At 39.0% G+C, this 23,637-nt stretch overlaps 1 protein-coding gene across 1 annotated transcript in view; it reads right to left on the bottom strand.

The window, feature by feature from the left end:
- Window positions 1-15,623: 15,623 nt before the first annotated feature.
- GLIPR1L1 (GLIPR1 like 1) overlaps window positions 15,624-23,637 on the bottom strand; it is a 33,887-nt gene continuing 25,873 nt past the window's right edge. Inside the window, exons 4-7 of the mRNA XM_056119241.1 lie at window positions 19,734-19,822; window positions 17,899-17,925; window positions 15,755-15,843; window positions 15,624-15,662 (exon numbers count right to left, since the gene is read on the bottom strand). Of these exons, the coding sequence (XP_055975216.1) occupies window positions 15,624-15,662; window positions 15,755-15,843; window positions 17,899-17,925; window positions 19,734-19,822 (244 nt within the window). The remainder of the gene's footprint in view (window positions 15,663-15,754; window positions 15,844-17,898; window positions 17,926-19,733; window positions 19,823-23,637) is intronic.

Below are 23,637 nucleotides of genomic sequence, written 5' to 3'. Positions count from 1 at the left end.
CATCAGATAGAGAGGGATCTAATGAAAAAGGGCTGGAGACACCAGGATTGCTAACTGTGAAGCGAAACCTGCCAACATGGCAAGAAGAAAAAATCCTCTGAATGAATACATGAAAGGATCCCCCCCCCACCCCCCCCCCCCCAGAAACCAGCATCGCCAAAAGAGACTGATACCCAACTCAATTTTAGTTTCCTAGTTCCCAGGATGAGATCTAAAACCAGTTTACCGGAATTTCTCTGTAAGCATTAAGGAGAGAGTTAGCTGATAGGACCAACTGTCCCCTAAGGGAAGGTGACCTTGCCCCAGTTGATTTGCTTTTTTACTCCTTCACTTCCTTCTGCCCATATGAATCATTCTTTTCTACTTTGGGGGGCAGTGGAGAGGGGTATAGCTCCTCAGAGCTCTCTGGAAAATGCCACACAGATACAGAGATGAATTCAATTATCAGTTAGAGCTGGTAGAAAACAGGGTACCTGCTTTCTCAGAATCTATCATAGAGTGTTTTGCGAGGTGGGTGAGGAGTGAGAGAAGGGGAGGATGTGGGGAAAGAGAGAGGAAGTGAGGGAGGGGCAGTGGGAGGGAGGCAAAATGATTTGTTTGGGGGAACAGAGAATAGGAGAGAGGCAAACAAATCAGAGAGATCTCTGTATCCTGTTAGTGGTTTGGATTTTGTCATTAAGGTGATAGGTAGTCATAAGAAGGTTTTTATTTGTTTTGTTTGTTCACACCCAGAGAGGTTACTCCTGGCTCTGCACTCAGGGATCACTCCTGGCAGTGTCAGTGACTATATGTGAAACTAGGGATTGAACCCATTTAGGCCGGAATCTAAGCAAGAGCATACCCTTTGTACTATCTCTCCAGTCCCAGGTGGGATCTAGTTTAATAAATTAGTTTTAAAAAATGGGAGGAGGAAATGGAGGTATGGAATATTTATAATGGAGGCTATTAATAAAAGTATTATAGAATGATAACATAGATGTATTGTTGCCACACAGTAAACTTAAAAAATACTCATGTAGCTTCAAATTTTGTTCAGTCTGATTAATTTGTATAAGCTTTCCTTTCTATTAGATCTATAATATTCATATCTAGGATAGGAATCTCCTCTTCTGATTGGATGCAACTTGTTTACCAAGAAGAGACAACTGTAGGGGAATAACTTTCTCTATATTTCTAGATTCTTGACTATAATACAAAGACAGGCTAATAGGAGAAAAAGAAAAGTTTAATTATATGTATATCAACTATAATATGGGAGCTATTAGAAAAACTGAATTACTCCCTACTATGAATTAAATAACAACTAAAAATATGGTACTAGAAAGATATTAATATAGGGTTTGTTTAATTGAAAATCCGTTACTAGTTAAGAGCGTGACTTTTTTAAAAAAAAAGTTTATGTTATTGTACTTAAGGTAACATAGTTACAAAAGTGTCAATGCTCCTGCTTTCAGTATAAAATGTCACTATACCTTCACCATCACTGCAATACCAAAGATTCTTTATGACTGTCCCTGTGTTTCTCCTATTTTAAAAAAATTGCTAACAGATTGAAGCGACAGTACAGGGAGTAGGTAATTTGCCCCGCAAGCAGCCAACTTGGGTTTGATCCCCATTACCTCATACTGCTACTGTGAGCCATGCCAAGAGTGATCCCTGAGCACAGAGCCAGGAGTAAGCCCTGAGTACTTCCAGCTATGTCCCCAAACTAAAAAAAAAAAATAATAATTAATTAATTAATAATAGCTGTTTTCAATAGTAGTGATATTATCTTATACTTGAAATGCTGCTATGCCATTGGACCACAAAGATTCCTCCATCTCTATCTCAAAGTACCTTCTTTCATCACTTCCTGAGCATCCTCACACCATAGCTCTATTGAACATATCCAAGGATTTGTTTCCACTGGTGATTGTTTAATCCCCTGCTTTATTCCTGTATACGCTCCATATGAGCAAGGTCACCTGCTATTTGTCCTTTTCTTTCTCTCTCTTCTTCTCTCTTTCTTCCTCCCTCCTTCCCTCTCTTCCTTTCTTTTGTTCTCGTTTTTATTATTTTTAAAATTTGGAAGCCACACCCAGCTGTGCTCACAGCTTTCTCCTCGCTCTGCATCAAGGATTTTTCCTGGCAGTTTCAGGGGGATCATTTGGGGTGCAGTGTTAAATGTGCAAAGCAAGTGCCTGCCACATTGTGCTATTGTTCTGGCCATTTTCCGTCTGACTCTCTTCACTTAGCATGGCTTCCTCAATTATATCCAAGTTGCAGCATACTTCAAAACTTTCTCTAATGTCATTTCTGAGAAGTGTTCCACATACACACACACACACACACACACACACACACACACACATATGCCACTATCTCTTTATCCATTCATCTAATGTTTCTAGACACATGGGTTATTTCTAGATCTTGACTATTGTAAGCAATACTATGACAAACATATGTTCTGCACACAAGGTTTTTAAACTGTCTTGGTTCAAGTGAAGTCCTGATATTGTCTGTGTGACTGCGTATTTAGCATCTGTGCTTCAGCTTTTTCCTCTGTAAAGTCCAACTTGTTGGATGGATAAGAAATTACATGTGACAAAAGGGTTGGAAAGTTCTGAAATGTTACATTCTAGACTTAGTAACTATGTTATCATTTTTTCTTTATCACAGCAGGTATGCATACTTGTATTCTGTAGGCACAACTGAGTGTCTAGAACAGATTCATGCAATATAGTACTACAAATAAATAAGTTAACTTTTGGAAAAATTGTATCTTGACCCTATGCAAAAACTTTTGTTACAACTTTAGAGTTTGGGAGGGAGGGTTTGGACTCTACCTTGTATTGCTCTGGGAACCATGAGGTGTTAGAGTTAGAACCCAGGACAATGGGTTTTGCTGTACATTTAGAAGAGTGGTATTACATTTTTTTCCTTTAATTTTGTTAGATTTGTTTATTAAAAGCCTGGAGCCATAGCACAGTGGGTAAGGTGTTTTTCTTGCATGCTACCAACCGGGGTTCGATTCCTCCGTCCCTCTTGGAAAGCTCAGCAAGCTACCCAGAGTATCACACCCGCATCGCAGAGCCTGGGAAGCTCCTCATGGCATGTTCTATGCCAAAAACAGTAACAACAAGTCTCACATTACCTATATATACTTCTCAGAATGTTTTTTAGAGTAGTATATTTCAGAGAAAATGTTTTACTAAAGTTTTTACTCTTTGTTGTATTTCTTAACATAATAGCTTAAATATAAATGAACTCAATTTTTTAAACATGAAAATCTGCTTACTTCTCTTTTTGTTTCTTTGTAAAGTTATGCTGTTCTGTTCTTTCACAGGAAGCCATGCTAAGTGAAGAGAGTCAGACGGGAAGGCTTTAAGGCTTTCCTGCTGAGGTTAACCCAGAAATGATTCATGCTTTTTGACGTAGAGTAACAGCTGAATTATGCTTCAGCTGTTACTCTTCATCCCTTTTAGCTGAGGGAAGATCCTAGCACAAATTGAAAATTGTGCATAGGCAAGAGTAGAGAGTTGATGTGCAGTTTTCACAGTAACTTGCCTTTACCTTCTGCCCTTCAACTTTTACCCTTGCCAACAATGGGGAACCTCAGGTTCCTCATAGTATGCTGAAATATGCAATGTGGGAGACGTGGGAAATTTCTTCCTACTCTTCTGAGATCTTGGGCTGCTTGAACCAATAAAGAACAGCAAACAGATTAGTAGGATAAAAAAAATCAATTAAAATATATATATATAACATTTTCAGAGATGTAAGGATTCTGAAAATAATGAAACAGAACTGTGGACATAGCTCAAGGGGCTGGTGTGCTATATGGTGCAAACCTGACATGCAGAGTCCGGGGTTCAATCCATGACTCTGTATGGTTTCCTAAGCATCTCATGGGCCTCAGCACCACTGGGGAGACACTCAAACCCCCTAAGAGAAGAAAGCAAATTTGGCTAAGAAATGCTAGAGTGAAAAAATCAAAAAGAAATTCTAGAGTAAGGCTGTGGGATAGTGGAAGAATGTCTGGAATTAGGTTACAAGTTCAATCCTAGATCAAACCTACTATCCCTCATGTGATCCAAAACATATTGGTTAGTGATCCCCAGTGTCAAAACAAATTGCAATTTCTGGATCACAAGTGTATATGAGCAACTTAAATGTGTGACCCTGGCTAAACCCTGCAATTAACTGTGTGAGTATTCGCACCAAGTGTGTGACTTGTGGCATGCACTGCAACCAAAAATGTCTGTGATCACAACCAAACGTGTGAGCACCATGACCAAATGTGCACAATACCCGATTGTTATCAAAGCAATAAAGGGAAGGGGAAAAAAATGAGAAAGATAAAAGGCAAGGTGATCTGAGACAAACTCACATATTAAGAGAGGGTGATTTACATGACAAAGAGCAGATGCTGTCTAATTAGATGCCTGCTTGCCCTGCCTTACACATAGAAAAAAAGTTTTTTTTTTCTGAACTGAGAGTTATTTGGGTGGAGTTCTTGCCTTGCATGATTCCATCTTCCAGCATTCTATTTGGTCCCCAAAGTCAGCCAGGACTGAACCCTGAGTGCAGAATCAGGAGTAAGCCCTGAGCACAGCTGGGTATGGCTCCCAAACAAACAAAAGGAACCCAAACAATCAAAAAAGCCTTTCTGCAGATAACCTCAATTCTCAATTCTCAGCCCCCCCCCTCCCCCGCCACGAAATTTACATTCTCCTAGGTACTTAAGGGAGTGTTTGTAGGTCTTGATTGATTTCAGCTCAAAATAGTTCACATGCCTTAGGGAATGCTGTTCTAACCTCTAGGGGATGAGGGGGGAGGGGGAGGGGAGAGTGAACAGATCCTTCAATTAGTCAAAGTGCATGATGTTCATTTATAACAGATTTCACGCTTCGTCATTATGTTCACACCTTCATTATCACATCTAAGAACTTGGATTTTGGTCAATATTCTTTCTCAGCATTATCTAACACTCTTTCCAAGATATTTCTTTAATCAACTCTACTTTATTGATTCTAAATAATCATTCAAACAGACATATATTGAGTCTTCCCAACTGGAGATGCTCTACTGCAAATGGAATTGATCTGCCATTCAATGCTTACTTTGACCACAATCTTTTTCCCTCTAATCTCCTACACACTGATTCTGATTTTGCTACTGAAAATGCTATACTTGTGGTGGTTTTCAGATGAATTTTTCATCCTCTTATTTTCTCAGTTCCTTTCAGTTCAACCTGTTTTTATTTCTATCTGGCTTAAGCAATAATGAGAGAGGAAACCTGAATTTCCTCTTCGCCCACTGTTGCTTGTGAGTTCATTTTAGCTGGCTTAAGTCTACATTTTAGACGGTAGTACTGTAGTACTGTTCTCCTGTTGCTCATCGATTTGCTCTAGCAGGCACCAGTAACGTCTCACAAGAAATTGTGAGACTTGTGTCACTGTTTTTGGCATATCAAATAAATCATGGGGAGCTTGCCAGACTTTGTCGTCCGGGCGAAATATTCTCAGTAGCTATCACTCCAGCCCATTGTAAATTACAGTACCTAAAATTAAAAAGCAAGAAAACGGCCGAGAGGGAGCACAACAAATAAGGCACTTGCCATGCATGCAGCTGACCTGGGTTTGATCCCTGGATTCCCTGAGCCCACCGGGAGTGATCCCTTAGCACAGAGCCAGAGTAAGCCCTGAGCACTGCCAAGTGTGCCCCAAACACCAAAACAAGCAAACAAACAGACAACCCCCCCCCACCTCCCACTATTACTAGGATGTGTATTAAGAACTTAGATCACGTAGAGTTGCAGAGGTAGTGTAAAGGTTTCTGAGTTTGCCATGATTTTATCCACAACCATGGTTTAAATCCTGGTACCACTTATGACCCATGAGTGCCCCCTGAACTTAATACTAAGCATTATTAATGAGATAGTCCTCTTTTTTTTTTCTTTTTGGGTCACACCCGGCGATGCACAGGGATTACTCCTGGCTCTGCACTCAGGAGTTACTCCTGGCGGTGCTCAGGGGACCATATGGGATGCTGGGAATCAAACCTGAGTCAGCCGCGTGCAAGGAAAACGCCCTACGCTCTGTGCTATCTCTCCAGCCTGATAGTTCTATTTTTTATTTTCATTTTCTTGTAGTGCCAGAGATCAAATCTAGGGCCTGACACATGCATATTATTTCACTAGCTATATTTTACAAATGATATGGATTTAAACACATGAAGACACTTTTAGACAAAAATTGTTTAAACAAAAAATCTCAAAAAGAAAAACAAAAAAACCCCGCCTCACATTCTCTCATTCTGCCTTCACGCATTTAACCCACTACCGCAGTTGATGGTTCGAATACCCAGGCATGTCTGCACGGCTCATGAACAGCCAGTTATAAATTGTGCTCGGATCTTCAACTTCCAAGACACTCCAAGTTGTTCAAAGGCTGGCCTGCATTTCCCCTGCAAATTCCTGAACTCTTTCTGAGTCTGGGTAGTTTACACTTTCCAAGACCATAAATTCTTTCCTAGCCCTTGGGCTCACAGGAGACCAAGTGATAATGGACAATAACCAGGAAGATGTGCAAATAAATTATCTAAAAGACCCTAAATACATACAGGGTGTTAGTCTTAACAACATAAATAGTCAGTAAATTGACAAGACATCTCTGGAAAACAAATGAGAATCTTTTAATATTTTGTTCGATAAGTAACGTAAAGACACAGTTTTCCTATTAAAAACACACACACACACACAAAATGAGCCATACTTAATTTAGCCCTATACTAAGTCCCTTCCCTGCTGGGAATTTTCTTCTACTTACTCTTGAACAAACTTTTTTATTTTCTCACTCTGAATCTCAACATCTTTACTGCTCAATATTTTCATTCTTGAAAGTATTGACCTACCCTGGGACTGTGGATAAACACAGAAACACCCTATCATTCTTGCATCAAAAATAATTAAATATAAAGAATTTATGATGTTAAATATTAAATATCATGAATTTCATTAAACAGTGAGTATCTTCAAGGTTCTCACTCAGAATCTTCCTGAGGGAAGGAGACATGGATTGGACAATCATTGATTGAAACAATGTTGTTGTTTTTTTTCCAAGAAGAAAACTACTAAGGATAGAAAAGCAATGTTAATGGGCATAATCACAAGTTCTTGCTCATTAGCATTTTAAATTCGTTTCACTTCTTTCAAGCAGTAGTTTATATAAGTTCTTCCCAAAGGGCTGCATATACAAGGGGAGTAAGAATGTTCTAGTCTCTTACTCTTCTTATAAGAATACTTATTCTATCAGAGGGGGATCCCCCTTTATGACTTCACATAAATATTATTACTTCCACAATGTTCACCTCCTAGTATTGTTGTATTGGGGGTTATAGATTCAATATACAGAGTTGGAAAGAAATTCAATAAATTATATTTCTAATTTAAAATGTCAACCTCAAATTATACAATGCAAATAGAAATTTACTTGGATGTTTAATGAAATACTCCTTTGCATTTGCAAGAACTTTTTAAAAATCTGTGTTGTCTAAGGTTATCGCTACTAACCATACATAGAGCTCCCTGCTCTGTTGAATGTCATAGCCACTAGACACACAGGGGTCCTGAGCAGCTGAATAATGGTGTGACTAGTCTGACTGAAATTTACACAAAGTGTATACATAAACATCAATTTGAAAAATATATATAAAGTACATGTGTACATCTATACTCATTCCAGTACTCAATAGTCAGAATATGTCCAAATTTCAAATGTCCAACAGCAGATGAGTGCACAAAGAAATTGTGATGCTATATGTATATACACACACATAAATTTTCTTGTTTGTGTGCACATATAGACACATACACAGAATGGAGTATAAGTATAGATGAAATTATGCAATTTGGATAGAACTTGAGAGTATCATGTTAAGTAAATAAGAAAGAACATAAATATTGGATAATATCACTCATCTGTGACATACAGAAAAACAAGATAAGGTAAAAGAAAGTATCAAATGCTTTACAAACCCTTGGTCTTGGACTGAAGAATTGAGAAAGCTGAGTAAGGGAGGGAGTTGGTGGAGAGGGGGTGATGAGGTTGACTAAAGGTAACATAAGTGTCAAGGTTTTTGGACACTTTCATGGTGAAAGGTGAGGTAACTACTTCAAAATAAACATAAACACTATTGTAAACATTGACCTGAACTATAATACATTTAAAAAAATAAAGCATTTGCTGAGAGGGTTGTGTGGGGCACTGAGAGAGGACCTTAAGACTTTGATGAATGGTGACATTGGTGGTGAATGTGGAGTTGGATCATAAAATATAGAACATAAAATATGACCGTTTCGTTGTACAAGGGAGATGTTCACAACATAGGCAACTATCACCTGATCTGCTTGTTGTTCATCATTTACAAGTTGTTCACTCGAGTCATCCTGAGTAGAATAGGAAGAACACTAGACGAAGGACAACCATGCGAGCAAGGCAAGTTCTGAAAAGGATTCAACACGATCAACCATATCCACACAGTGACCAAGCTCATTGAGGTTTCTCAGGAGTTCAAGATGCTGCTCTGTCTAATGTTCATCGACTTACAGAAGGTCTTTGATTCTGTTGAGATTGAAGCGGTCATCAAAACCCTAACCAAAAAGGACATTCAAGCTCAGTACATCAGGATCCTCCGCGACCTTTATTACGGATTCACCACCAGGATCTCACCATTGTACAAGGAAGTGATCATCGACATCAAGAGAGGGGTTCACCAAGGTGATACCATTTCACTGGAACTCTTCAGTGCCACCCTCAAGAATGTCATGTGATTACTGGAATGAGAAGGAATGGGAGTGAAGATAGACGGTCAGCAGCTAAACCACCTCCATCTTCGCTAATGACATCATACTAATAACACCAAACATTAGCCAAGCAGCCTGAATGCTGGCTGACTTCGACTGTGAGTATGGAACGGTCACAGTGCAGCTGAATTTCACAAAGACATTGTTCATGAAAAATGAACTAGTCCCTGATGTTCCATTTGCTCTCAATGGAACAAACTTCTCTGAATGCAGCAGCTATGTGTACCTGGGTCGAGAACTCAACATGAGGAAAGATTTGGCGCCAGAACTGTGCAGGAGGACGAAGAACTTCCAGCTCTGGGCACATCTCTTCAACTCCACCATTCTCCCTGCACTAACATATGCCTCAGAGACCTGGGCCCTACAAAAACAGGATTGGACTGCTATTTGGGTCTCCCAAAGAGTAATGGAAAGAGCTATGCTTGGAGTATCACGCTTCACTCAAGTGAGAGAAGAAATCCACAGTTCGACTTCCATCGATGATTGAGAATCAGGGATGCTGTCTCGTTTGCCAAGGTGTTGAAAATCAGATGGGCTGAACATGTAATGAAATATAGAGACATCTGCTGGACTAGAGCCTTTACCAACTGGATTCCAGTCAAAAGAACATCTTGTCGCCCACCCACAAGATGGTCAGACTTCTTTGTTAAAACCATGAATGAACGGTTTGAGGCTCTTCATGTTCCTGGAGCAAACAGATGCCACTGGGCTACACTAGCACACGACAGGGACGAATGGAGACATTACTGGTGCCCACTCGATCAAATCAATGAACAACGGGGCGGCAAGTGACAAATGATAAAATATTCCTGGAACTATACATTAGTTCAGTTACCATTATTTATTATGTATAAATAACAATTGAAGAAGCAAAGGATAGTCTTATAGAATCAAAATTTGCACAAATAATGTTTCACTTCGTCTGACTAGCTGCACATTTTTAGCTGAGTTAATTTCTCATTTCTGAGAAGAAAATTATTTTCACTTCCTCAACCAAAAGGAAATGGTAGCTTCAACAGCACTTTTACCATTTCCTCTGAATATTTTAGTTATTTTAGTAAGATGTGCTGTTGAAATAAACACGGATGGTCTTAATTATTAATCTTTTACTTTGCTTTTCAGTGCTTTTTGATTCCTGCTAAATCAAACATGGTCCTGTGAATGCGGTTTCAAGGGAAACTATATGTTCAAACAGACTTTGTAGAATTATTTGATTTATTAGATTATGGGTATGTCAATATCTTTACAATTTATGAAGTTTAAGAAACTGAAACATCTTTAAAAGCTTTAATTCACAGCTGACATCAGCACCAGGAGGATTACTCCATAGCTTAGAGGTCAGCCGGGCATTCTAGGGGAAAGGGCAGCTCAGATAGAGAAGGGAGCACCAAATAAAGGGTGTTTGGAGGATCCTCCCAGGAGGGGAGATGCATGTTGAAAGTAGACTATGGACTGAACATGTTTGCCACTCAATGACTCTTTGCAGACCACAACACCCAAAAGTAGAGAGAGAACACAAGGGATTGCCCTGCCACAGAGGCAGGGTAGGATGGGGGGGATGGGTGTGGGAAGGATATTATCCATGGTGGTGGAAAATGGACACTGGTGGAGGGATGGGTATTTGATCATTGTATAATCGAAACCCAAGCACAAAAAAATTGTAAATCTACAACTGTACCTCATGGTGTTTCACTAATTAAAAAAAAAGCTTTAATTCACTGTCAATGCTGAGTAAAATATTGTTCTTTGTCCCTGACCCAGGAGGCTTATATGTTTTAAGTTTTACTTCAGTAGCTTGCAAATAGAGTAAAATCTTAAGTTTTACTTCAGTAGCTTGCAAATAGAGTAAAATCTTACAACTTTCCAATTTCTTTAATTTTTTTGAGGTAGCATTGTTTTTTTAAATCTCTTTGTGTTCATGTGTGGTGTTCATGTTCATCTATGGTGCTATGTTACTACACCATATACATTACCGAACTGCTGATACTTCTCAACCACAAGCATTGGATCAACTTCAATCTTTTAGCCCACACCCCATACTCCACTTTGTGAACCTCATTTTTGCGGTCAATCTCAGTGTTTGTTTTCCTTGGCCTCTGTTCTTTTGCTGTTTTCTTTTATGCCATATATGAGTGTGATAAAATAAAATTCCCCTTTCTCCTTTTGACTTACTTACTTTAGAATAGCACTGTCTGTAGCACTGTTCTCCCCTTGTTCATCGAGTTGCTCAAGTGGGCCCAGTAACGTCTCCATTGTGAGACTTGTTGTTACTGTGTTTGGCATATCGAATACGTCACAAGGAGCTTGCCAGGCTTTGCCATGCAGACGAGATATTCTTGGTAGCTTGCTGGGCTCTCCGAGACGGGTGGAGGTATCAAACCTGGGTCGGCCTTGTTGGCCGTGTGCAAGGCAAATGCCCTTCCACTGTGCTATCCTTTAGAATGCATGTTCTAATTTCATCTCTGTGTACGATTTCATCTTTTCTTATAGCTGAGTAGTGTTGTATTGTGATAGATACCACATCTCTGTTTATGCGTTTGTTAGCTCTTTCTTTGGATGTGTGGTGTACAAATATTTCCTCCCTATAAGTAGAATGTATCTTTGTTTTAGCAATAGTTTCCTTCATTGAGTAGGACATGTTTCAGCAAGTTTCTTTCTCTCTGCAGAAAACTTTCTTGAAATGTGTGTGCTTATGTACTTTTTTTTGTTTATTTTTATTTCCCTTGTTATTGGGGTCAACTCTAAAAATATCTGAAGACAATATTGTGCAGTGCTTTGTTTTGCTTAAATTGTTTTGCTTCATTCAGCCATCCCATTGGTGGCCAACTTCATGGATTTGCTGAACCATTTGCTCCCACATCATGGCTGAAATTGTGAGCATGTACTTCTCCACTGACATTGCTCCTGAAAGCCAGGACCAGTTGTCTTTACCCAGGAGAGGTGACCATGGACTTACGACCTTTTACCGAATTGCTTTAGGGCTACTTACATAGCCTGAGCTTTGCCATTTAATGTGTCCATTTGACCTATCTAAATGGAGATGCCCTTTTGCTTTATTATTTTATCATGATATTGACAGTATTCTCTTTTTACAAGGGCACTCTTGCACATTTGGAGAGCCCTGTTTCTTTTTTGCTTGCACACCTGAGATGACTATCAATAGTCAACTACGAATTGCAGGCAAATGGCTTGTCTATCAAGCTTTGGGGATTGTCTTATTGGTTAAAACTAAGCGGTCATTAATAAGAACCATGTGTACCCCCATGCCCATGTTGGTCAAACACTTGCAGGTAGGTGTTTCTTGGGCTGGTGGGGCATCTGTAGTATTTGCATCCCACTTAGTGCAGCTATATTGGACTCCCTTTATGTATTAATTTTTGAGGGGGCCACCTAGGATTGGGCCACTTAAGCAGCAATAGCATTAGAGACAAGGAGATTAAAACAAGCTTTAAACATGCTGGACCTGAGTCATTTCTGTGATTGGACCAGAACTTTACTATTGAGAGCTTTGGGTAGAGTCTCTGGCAGTGTTCAGAATGGCTTCGGCAGCCTATTTACTCTGGTTACAGCTTTGGAAAGATGTGGAACCCATTACTGCTCAGAAAAGCAATTAGTGGCTGTGTGTACTGCATGGTGGCTTCAGAACGGCCACTGTGACTGTTCATACTCTGTACCTATTATGTCACTCAGCTGTAAAGTGGGACTGCCCAGGAACCCACAATAGCCATGTGGTGAGACTATTTGCAGCAGCCAGTATGTTCACGACCATCCTGCTTTAAGTGTTAGTGCCGGATGTATCGGGGCTGATGACATAATTTCTCTCCCTCAGGACCAGAGACAGGCTTCTGCCCATCCCTATCAGGATGGATAGTCAAGTTCCAGAGGACAGAGTTTATGCCACAGGCAGTCGGCCAAGTAAATCAGTGTGGCTATCCAGTCCTTTGCCAAAACAATCTGGTATGGCTCTGGAACAGATCAAAGCAGATCCTCAGGTGTACTGCTGGAAATTTGACTCACTGTTGTAAAGGAGTCCTTACTTTTCTCTGCACTAGTATTTGGTTCCATGCATCAGGTCCTTTAGTTATGGATTGTGTTGCAGACTCTTAATAAGAAGTGCTGAAAGGGTGGTCTAGCCCCAGTGAAGTTCTATTAAAATACAACCCCCAATCCAGCTGCAGATCACCACAGAGGACATTCATTCTGTTGAGACTGGGTTTGAACTGGAAGGGAAGCATCTTCCTGCCAGCCCCAGTGACTTTGAACCTGATCTTAAACAAGCACTGATCTTGACCTCATGTGGTAAGGGGCCTTTTGCACCACAGGGCCAGGAGATGGAGAGAAATCTGCTCTTCTCTTGTGTTGGTAGTCACTCACCCATGGAAGTGAAGATGATCTTCCCAAGGGGAGGGGGAGAAGAGACAAATTATTCTGAGAAAAACTTTATACTTAGTTTATGGCCAACTATGAGCTTCCCCTTGTTGTTAATACATGAAGAACCTGCTGATAGCCTAACAGAGGCCAAAAGTGCATGATATAGCAAGCCAGGCTGGGGCCCACAACAGCCACTATTTGGTCAACCAATTAAAAACATATCTTAATAATGAATTTGCCCTACTTAGGGCCACCATATTGCTTTGTCCTTCTGCCCCAGGGTTGGTTTGGGCTAATACCCCAGCTAAATGGATTTATATCTGTGCTATACTGACCAACTTCTTCCTATGCTGTATTTTCACTGAGTTGTCTACTGAAGCCACAGCCAACTTGCCTTGGAGAATCTACCTGGTATACCACAAGAACTGGACTTGATGGCATAGGTAGGAGCTAAGGAGCCCATAATGTAATAAGGTAAAAGGTAAAGGCCCTCCCGTTGATCGTCGATTTGCTCGAGTGGGCCCAGTAACGTCTCCATTGTAGACTTTGTTGTTACTGTGTCTGGCATATCGAATACTCTCGGTAGCTTGCCGGGCTCTCCGAGAGGGGCTATCGCTCCAGCGGTAGGGCGTTTGCCTTGCACGCAGCCATAATGTAATAATTAAAAAAGAGCCCAGATCTTTCCTCCTAAACAGAAGTAGATAAACCTTCTGTACCCCTGGCAGGTCTACTCTATTTGGGACACAATTCAAAATGAATAATTTTTAAAAGTAAGTTAATAGTTTAGGCTTTTTTTCTCAAATTTAAAGACATGTCAGAATTAGACATGTCAGAATTAACCAACTTTTGTTTTGTAGAAATTATGTTAACCATGCAAGAAGTAATTTTATAGGTTTTTTTCAAAAGGCCTGTTTTCTTTATCCTGTTATTTAAAAAAAGAAAATCTTCTAAATGAATGTGATTTAATTTTTAGATATGCCTACCTTTCAAAGATTAAAATTAATTTTCCTTTGGAGTTTCATTTGTTCTTATCACTTACTTATTATAACCACAGCACTCATTATATGCAGTGTGAAACTTTTCTTAAAAACATTTTTAACCTGAATCACTGGCACTGTCCTCCCATTGTTCATTGATTTGCTCGAGTGGGCCCAGTAACGTCTCCGTCATGAGACTTGTTGTTACTGTGTTTGTCATATCGAATACATCACGGGTAGCTTGCCAGGCTCTGCCATGTGGGCGAGATACTCTCGGTAGCTTGCCGGGCTCTCCATGAGGGCCGAGGAGTCGAACTCGGGTTGGCCATGTTGGCTGCTTGTAAGGCAAACGCCCTACCGCTGTGCTATCGCTCCAGCCCTGAATAACGATGATATTATTTTGGGGGGGCTGTTATTCTTTAAGCAAACTACTGGCATGTAAAGAAACATTCTAATTTTTACAATGCTGTTATTTAGTCTATTGCAATTTAAATGGACTGGAGCAGTAGCACAGCAGGTAGGGCGTTTGCCTTGCATGCAGCCTACCCAGGTTCAGTTCCTCTATCCCTCTTGGAGAGCCCGGCAAGGCAAGCTACTGAGGGTATCCTGCCCCCACGGCAAAGCCTGGCAAGCTCCCTGTGGCATATTCGATATGCCAAAAACAGTAAGGACAAGTCTCACCAGTGCCTGCCCAAGCAAATTGATGAACAATGGGAGGACAGTGCTACAGTGCTACAGTGCTACAATTTAAATGACAATCTAAAATATTACAGTATGTGGCCTAATAAACGTTTTACTTTTTGTTTCTGAAAAAATATGCTCAGCAAAAGTTTTCCTTTCTGTTTTGTTTTGTTTTGTTTTGTTTGAGGGCCACATCCAACAATGCCTAAGGCTTACTCCTGCCTCTATGCTCAGTGATAACTACTAGTGGGCTTGGATGACCATAAGGAGGGGTGTCAGGGATCAAACCCAATTCAGCAGCATGCAAGGTAAATGGCATACACAGTGTCCTATCTCTTTGGACCCCCAAATGGTACTCTTCATTCTGAAAAATTGAAATTTGTCTAAACAAGATTTTTTAAATTACTATTCTATGTTACAATATTTTCTTTTGAATTAAAAAGACACTTAGTTCAGATAACAGGTAATATTGCTGGCCATTTTAAAAAGTAAACCAGTGAAAGCCATATTTAATCATATTCTTTTATTATAATGTCTTGTGATTTCTCTTGTATGCATGAAAACTATACTATTCTTGGAAGAACAGAAAGCAAACATAATGCACTATATGCTATCTTTTGAGATGCTGTCGCTTCGATAGAAGTTGTGTTCAAACTTGGAGATTCTGTCAACAAAACAGAACAGTTAAAAGCTCACTTTAGTTTCAATGGAAGGTAGTAATTGAATCAGTGCTGAACTATTTTCATTCACTCTTTCAGGTTTTTGTTGTGCTTTGGATTACAAAACTTAAAAAGAAAAAAAAAGATTTAAAATTAAAAATAGGAGTCTTGGAGGATGGTGGTAGCACCGCCAAGACATTGGGACCGATGGAGCTCACTTTAGTTTCAATGGAAGGTAGTAATTGAATCAGTGCTGAACTATTTTTATTCACTCTTTCAGGTTTTTGTTGTGCTTTGGATTCCAAAACTTAAAAAGAAAAGAAAAGATTTAAAATTAAAAATAGGAGTCTTGGAGGATGGTGGTAGCACCGCCAAGACATTGGGACCAATGGATCTGTGGCTGCTCTCAGAGCTCTGAACTGCAGGATGCGGGTGGCCCAGAAACTGCATGATCATGTCATATTATTTATAAAATGTTAAACTGATAGAAAAAAACAAAGTTAAATTAAAGAACAGTGAAGTTAAGAATTAAACTGCTGGAGAGGGGCTGGAACCATAGCACAGCTGGTAGGGCATTTGCCTTGCACGCGGTGAACCCGGGTTCAATTCCCAGCATCCCACATGGCTCTTCGACCACCACCAGGAGTGATTCCTGAGTGCAGAGCCAGAAGGAACACCTGAGCATTGTGGGGTGTGACACAAAAAGCAAGAAAAGGAAAAAAAAAAACCGCTGGAGAGTGTAAAGGTGGGGGAGGGGCGGCCACAGGTGCTCGGACACGGAGAACACGGGGGACACGTGGAGCTGCAGCAACTCTTGAAGCTCTGAGCTGCAGGGTTCTGCTACACAGAAACGCTGCATCATTTCACTGGACCGAATGCAAATTTCAGTTAAATATTCTTCATCCCGCTTTTTAAAGGAAAAAAAAATGCTTCTGGAGTCCAGCCTGGTGCTATCGTGGAGCACGGGCTATGGAACTGCTGCGGTGCCTTAAATACCTGCCATAGCCAGTCAGTGAGGTGCAACCGGGCGCCAGGGTGATTTGCTGCTAGCTGGGTGCTCCTTCTACACCCCGAGGCCTGGCTGCACCTAATGTTGTGACCTATGTGACTCAGTCTTCTGAGCCTGTCTTAGAGGAAGATCCTCTCCTAGTCCTTCAGCTCCCTGAGCTCCAACTACTGGAGACTATGCTGCTGGAATAGCAACAGCAGCTGCCTGGAGCACCAGGTCTGGCAGGACCCAGGCACCCATCTGGTCCTGGTCCATGGCCTGCCATGTCTGCCTCTATTGTCTCCAGTATCACTGAGGCTCAGATGGCACAACACCACTGGCAGGTCAACCTGGACTCACTGGGCAAGAGTACCAGCCACCTAATGATGCCCTCAAGCTTTCTAATATCCCAAAGTTGTCCCATGCCTCTAGCCAGACCCCAACAGCTCAGGACCCAGTTCGCTGAGAAATTAATCTGCCCAAAATTTAGGTACATGGGTCTTTGTGACTGAAATCACCAGACCCTCTCCAAGTCTGGATGGACTACCTCCCCCCAACTTCTCTGTACTTCCAGAAGTCCCAGCAGCCTCTCAGGAAACCTCCTGTGCTGCTATGTACGCTCACCTTTTGGTCCTGCTTTGGAGACTCATAAATAAATCTCAAATGACATCAGCCAGTCACAAAATGTGTTCAGACACCTGCTTATGGCTGTGTATTCCAGGACACCTCAGAAGGGGGCAGGTCAGCCCAATGCCCACCCAAACAGAGCCCTGGCAACTGCTTGATCCAACACTCCAAAGTCACCACCATGCCTTCAGCCAGACTCCATCACCCCCGGAGCAAGCTTACCAAGAATTAACCTGCCAACAACTTAGGCCATTGGCTCAAGAAGTAGGTGAAATTCCTGGGCAAGAACGGAGTGCTGAAAGTAGGTAGGAAGGGCAAGCACAATAACCATTCAGTACCTGCATTTCAAACCATGATGCTCCAAGGGGGGGTGGGGAGAGAGAGAGAGAGAGAGAGAGAGAGAGAGAGAGAGAGAGAGAGAGAGAGAGAGAGAGAGAGAGAGAGAAAGAAAAGTGCCTGCCATGGAGACAAACAGGAGGAGAATGGGATTGGGGGGTGGGAAACTAGGGACACTGGTGGTGGGAAATGTACATTGGTTGACGTAATGTACAATGCTGAACACTGTATAATTGAAACTCAATCATGAACAACTTTGTAACTGTGATTCTAACTGTGCCTCAATAAAGTAGTAAAAAATGAAAAACAAAAAAAGATATTCTGATTCAAATGTCAAAAGAAAATTAAATTAAAAACACTCAAAAAAGGGCAGGAGTAATTGAATTAATACTGAATTATTTTGATTCACACCTTCAGCTTTTTGTTGTTCTTTGGATCCTGAAACAGAAAACATTTTTTAATTGAAAATATTCACATCCTTTGCTGACTTTTTTGAATAAGACAATTAATTTAGAAAATATTTGAAGTTTTAAATTCAGAAAATGAAAAGGACTTCCAAATCCAGATGCTCATCACCAACAATGTGTATCAAAAAATGTTTCTGGAATACTTCTCTATAGTGGTGTACAAAGCCTAAAATATTCAAGCTATATACAATGGCTAATTAATTTTGACATGCTGCTATGATATGGCATATAAAGTTCCTGAAAAAGTACAAAATTCATCCTTCATGTTGAGTTTTTGGTATCCAGAGTGCTCTATCAAATAGCTCTTTTATTTTTGTAATTGGTCCTTGCTTCAACTTTTTCCCGTCAAAATTTTCTCTCATATTTACCATTCTTAATAGGATCCCATAATTTGTTATGATGTTATTTATATCATTTTCCCACTTTTTCATTTTTAGCTTATATTATGTATTGAGCATAAAGTTGAGGATTCAAATATAATATTTATCAGAAAAATTTTAAGAAAAATTTATGGCTAAATTAAGAATCAAATAAATAAAAATGAACACAAAGTATAATTTTAGAGTTATTCAATTAGTGCTGTAAAAAATAAGCTGCATCAAAATGACAGAAAATAATATGGGCTATAGTAGCATCCAGAATTTATTAATAATTTAATTTATTTGGGACCCACATCACTTATTATTATTATGATTATTATCATCTGATCCAAAGTCTTCATATGCCATATCTCTTTTCTCTCAAAAAGGAAACCAATAAAGCTAAAATTTGACTTTTTATAAGAAATTAACAACTAAAACAAGAAGGGACATAAATAAAAAAGCATGGACTTAAAAAATGGAACATGGAACATAGATTAAAAATAAAGAGAATTTCTTTAGAACTAGAATCAAGTAAAATATTGTCTGCCTGGTCTTCCAGACCTGAATATCATATAACATTTAAAGAAATTAAACCAGTATTAAACAGACACTAAGAAAATACTAACTCAAAACAAAGTTTTTTTAGCTTTGTTTTAAGTTTTATATAAATAGAATTATTTAATATATTTTAACATCTTGGTGCCTATTTTCTTTCATGCCATCAAGTCTACTTTTGCCCCACAGCATTCAAATCATCTCCTCTTCACCTATTTCACACTCTATCATCAATCAAAGTTTATGCATTTGTCCTTAAGAATGTATCTTTGAGGCCAGAGCAATAGTATAGCAGGTAAGGCATTTGCCTTGCACACTACTGACTCAGGTTCAATTCCTGGTATCCCGTATTGAACACCCATGAACCACCAGGAGTCATTCTTGAGTGCAGAGCCAGGAGTAAGTCCTGAGCACTGCCAGGCGTGGTCCAAAAAACAAAAAGAACTTTCATCTGAAAACTAAAGGCTTATGATAGAAAGTAACCATAGATTTAAATCACAATTAATTTGGACATTGATTACTTTGGCGTGAGTCACTAATAAAAATAATATCCAATGAAAAGGGACAGCTACAAATACAAATAAGGAACATTTCAGCCAGTAGTGTACTGCAAATTTAATCACAGTTATATTTCACTTCCTTCTCTTTTTTAGCAGATAGGAAAAAATCAGTGAAGAAATGAAACTATATCTGAGTTTAAATATGATAATTTATGACAAATTACTTGTCATTCTATAGCAGAGATTAAATGTTATCTGTAAGTTGTCTGAAAACCTATTCAAGAGACCAAAATTGAAATATAATGAATTTATGGAAAATTTGCTCTTTGATAGGCCAAGATTTTGTCTTTCTTTTTGCTTACTGCAGAGCTTGTTTCTACAAATTTCTCCAGGCTCACACAAAGAGCAGGGTGTTCCTTTAGTATACGGGGGCATATTTGGAAAATTTCCTCTGTAAAAAAACAGAAACATTGATTAGACACATAGCTCTTGATTTCTCTAATATTGTGCATGTGTTCATACAAGTTGCCTTGATCACCAAGTCATGAAAGTTGAAAAGGAAAAATGATTTTAGTCCCAAGTTTATACTAATTTCTTTTGCAAAGATAAAAACTATTAAATCTCTAATCTATGAGGTGGTTATATTCTTGAATAGTTTGCAGAACACAATTTAGATGTAAACCCAGTATACAATATCCACAAAGGTTTTGCTGTAAACACTGAAATTATTTCTTGATTTTGTAAATGGAATATAGCAAAATTTTAATTACAAATAAAACATAAGCTTTGGAATTCAATTTAAAATTTAAAAATTAATTTAATTCTTGTTCTATGTGATGATATACCAAAAAGAGTTGGTAATTATTTATTCCTATCTGGTCATTTATAGAAAAAAATCTGCTGTCAGTACAACACTGGAGGGTTTTCATAGCTGCTTTTTATCATAAGGTTTAAGAAGTTCTTTTCAGGGATGGAGAAGTAGTATAGTGGGTGGGCACAAGGCTGACCTGAGTTCTATCCCTATTTTCCATATGGTTCTCTGAACACTACCAGGAGTAATACTTCATGATTGTAGAGCCAGAAGTAACCTCTGAGTATTTCAGGGTGTTGCCATCCCCCACCCCCAAAGAAACATTTTTTCTTAAAAATGTTTAGTTTACTGAGTAATTTTTATCAGGAATAAAGTTTGGTTTTGTTTTTTTTCTCATTTTCCTAGTGTATTTACATTTAACACAAACATCTTGTACCAGGAATTTTACTCCATGGCTTGGAGGCCAGCCACACATGCTAGGGGAAAAAGGAGCTCAGATAGAGAAGGGAGCACCAAATAAAGGGTGTTGGGAGGATCTTCCCAGAATGGGAGAAGCATGCTGAAAGTAGACTATAGACCAAACATGATTGCCACCCATTGCCTCTTTTGCAAACCACAACACCCAATAGGAGAGAGAGAACAAAAGGGAATGCCCTGCCACAGAGGCTGGGTGGGGGGGATGGGGGGTGGGAGGGATACTGGGATTCGTGGTGGTGGGAAATGGGCACTGGTGGAGGAATGGGTATTTGATCATTGTATAACTGAAACCCAAGCACAAAAATTTGTAAGTCTACAACTGTACCTCATGGTGTCTCACTAATAAAAATTATAAAAAAAAGAATACATGCCCAAGAATAATAAATGAATCTTCAAATAAAAAAAAAATAAAACAAACATCTTGTAGGTAACAAGTAATTCGTTCTTGATTTCTTATCTAATGACAATCTGTGCTTTTCACGTGGGTGTTTATGCCACTTGCATTTGATGTGATCATTGATGTCTTTAGGTTTTTAAAAAAATTATGTTTATTAAAACACTGTGATTTACAAAGCTATTTATAATATAGCTGCTTCAGACATACAATATTCAAATACCAATTCCATCATCAGTTTGCTCTTCTTTCTACCAATGTCCCCAGTTCCCCTCCTGCCCTCTGTCCTGCCTCCTTAGCAAACACATAACAGATTGATTTCATATTGCTTGCCCCAACAAAATGTAGAGCAATGCAAATGCAATTATCAGAAAATAAATCAATAAAAGCCAGTTTGTGATGATTACTTTCTGTATAGTTTTAACCTACATAAGCAAAGAAATCAAAATCTCTGAAAGTGTAATAAAATGTTATTTTCGTTCACATAGATTAATTTTCAATTCTGGTATCTAAAATATTTTGTATTAACTTATATTTTGTACTTGGGCCTCATTATGGTAATAATCCTATCTTCACTTGTTTAAGGCTATCTTCTGATTATTCTGCCTTATTTCTTCCTTATTATCCCCCCCTTTTTTCCCTTGCCTCATTTGGATTAATTGAATATTTTTTTAAATGTTATGTTATTTTTTTAAATAAATTTTTTAAAAAAAATTATCTTTTTTTTTTTTTGGTTTGGGGCTCTACTTGACAGCACTCAGGGTTTACTTCTGGCTCTGCATTCAGGAATCACTCCTGAAGGCTCAGTGGAACTAAGCCCAGTTCAGTTGCATGCAAGGCAAAAGTTCTACTCACTGTACTACTGCTACAGCCTTGTATTTTTTTTCATTTGTTTGTTTTGGAGCCACAGCTGGTGTTGCTCAGGCTTATGCCTGGGTTTGCACTCAGAGGTCACTCTGGCAGGCTACAGGGACCATATTGGGTGCAGGGCATAGAACCCGGATCAGTCACATGCAAAGCAAGTACCCAACCAGTTGTACTGTCACTCCACCTCCAACTCCCTGTTTTTTAAATTTTAATTTTGCTTACTTAGTTGGTTTATTTGATACTGATTTTTAAAAAATAGTTTAGTATTTATGTTATGTATCATTCACTTATCATAGATTAAATCATTCCATTTTACATAGAGCAGAAGATAATACTCTAATGCACATTTTAAAGTGCTTTGAGAAGTGATCTTAAAGAGTACTATTACAAATGTTAGTAATTACATATGGAAATGGATATTATCTAGAATTAATGTAGTTAAACTTCACAGTATATAAAAGGTTGATTATTATGTGTACACCTGAAACTTATATTAAATGAAGGGGGGGAAATCATGTAGAAAAACCTTTATAGTTTTTATTTTCATTTTTCATTTTTTACACTCAAGACTTCTTGCTACAGTTATCAATTTTTCATGTTATAACCTTTCATAGAATATTGTTATCTTTGATTAAACTAACTTTGAAGAAAATTTAATGTTAAGAAAAAATTCTATATATTTACTTATGTAGTTAGTGTCTGGTTTGTAAATCACAGCGGGTAAGGTGTTTGCCTTGCATGCAGCCAACATTGCCGACCCGAGTTCGATTCCTCCGCCCCTCTCAGAGAGCCCGACAAGCTACCGAGAGTATCTCGCCTGCACGGCAAAGCCTGGCAAGCTCCCCGTGAGGTATTTCGATATGCCAAACACAGTAACAACAAGTCTCATGATGGAGACGTTACTGGGCCCGGCAAATCGATGAACAACGGGAGGACCGTGACCGTGACTTTATAATTTGAAAGGTATTTTAGAATAGAATATAACTTTTCTTCCTTCCAATACTTAAATATATTGTTGCCTTATCTCTTGAGTTGATTGTAGTGATACATCTTTTATCCTTGCCTTTGATCCTTTGACTGTAGTATGTTTTTATTCTTTGGCTACTTTTGAATTTCTTCATTTAAATGTATATTGGTCTAGTTTTTTACTTGTTTCTTGTGATTGGGATTCTTGGATTTATGTGTCTATATATAAAGTCACATCTTTAGTTTATGAATATTTTCACATCATCTACAAATAGCCATACCTTATTTTCTCATCTGATTCCCTTTGATTTCTTTTCTGTGCCTGATTGCTATGGTACAGATTAACAAAACTATACTGAGTAATTGTATAAAAAATAGACTTCTTTGCCTTGTGCTAATCTCAGAAGGAAGGCTTCAGTTTTTCACCACAGAATATGAAGTTATCTGAGGTATTGTTGAAAATGTACATTATTATCTCGAGTTGAGTTCCTTCTACCCCTTTTTTTGTTCAGGTTTTTATAGTTAATGGATACTCAGTCATGTTAAAAGATTTCTTTGCATCTGCGGATATCATCTTATCAATTTTTCTTTCCTTTTGATATAGTATGTAGCACTGTTCTCCCATTGTACATCGATTTGCTCGAGCGGGCACCAGTAACTTCTCCATTGTGAGACTTGTTGTTACTGTTTTTGGCATATTGAATATGCCATGGGGAGCTTGCCAGGCTGTGCTGTGGGAGTGGGAAACTCT

This window comes from Sorex fumeus, unplaced genomic scaffold (assembly GCF_029834395.1).
Source record: "Sorex fumeus unplaced genomic scaffold, SorFum_2.1 ptg000003l, whole genome shotgun sequence".
In the NCBI taxonomy this organism is placed as follows: domain Eukaryota; kingdom Metazoa; phylum Chordata; class Mammalia; order Eulipotyphla; family Soricidae; genus Sorex; species Sorex fumeus.
Note: the sequence above shows the minus strand (reverse complement) of the source record. Positions and strands in the feature narration are given on the sequence as shown.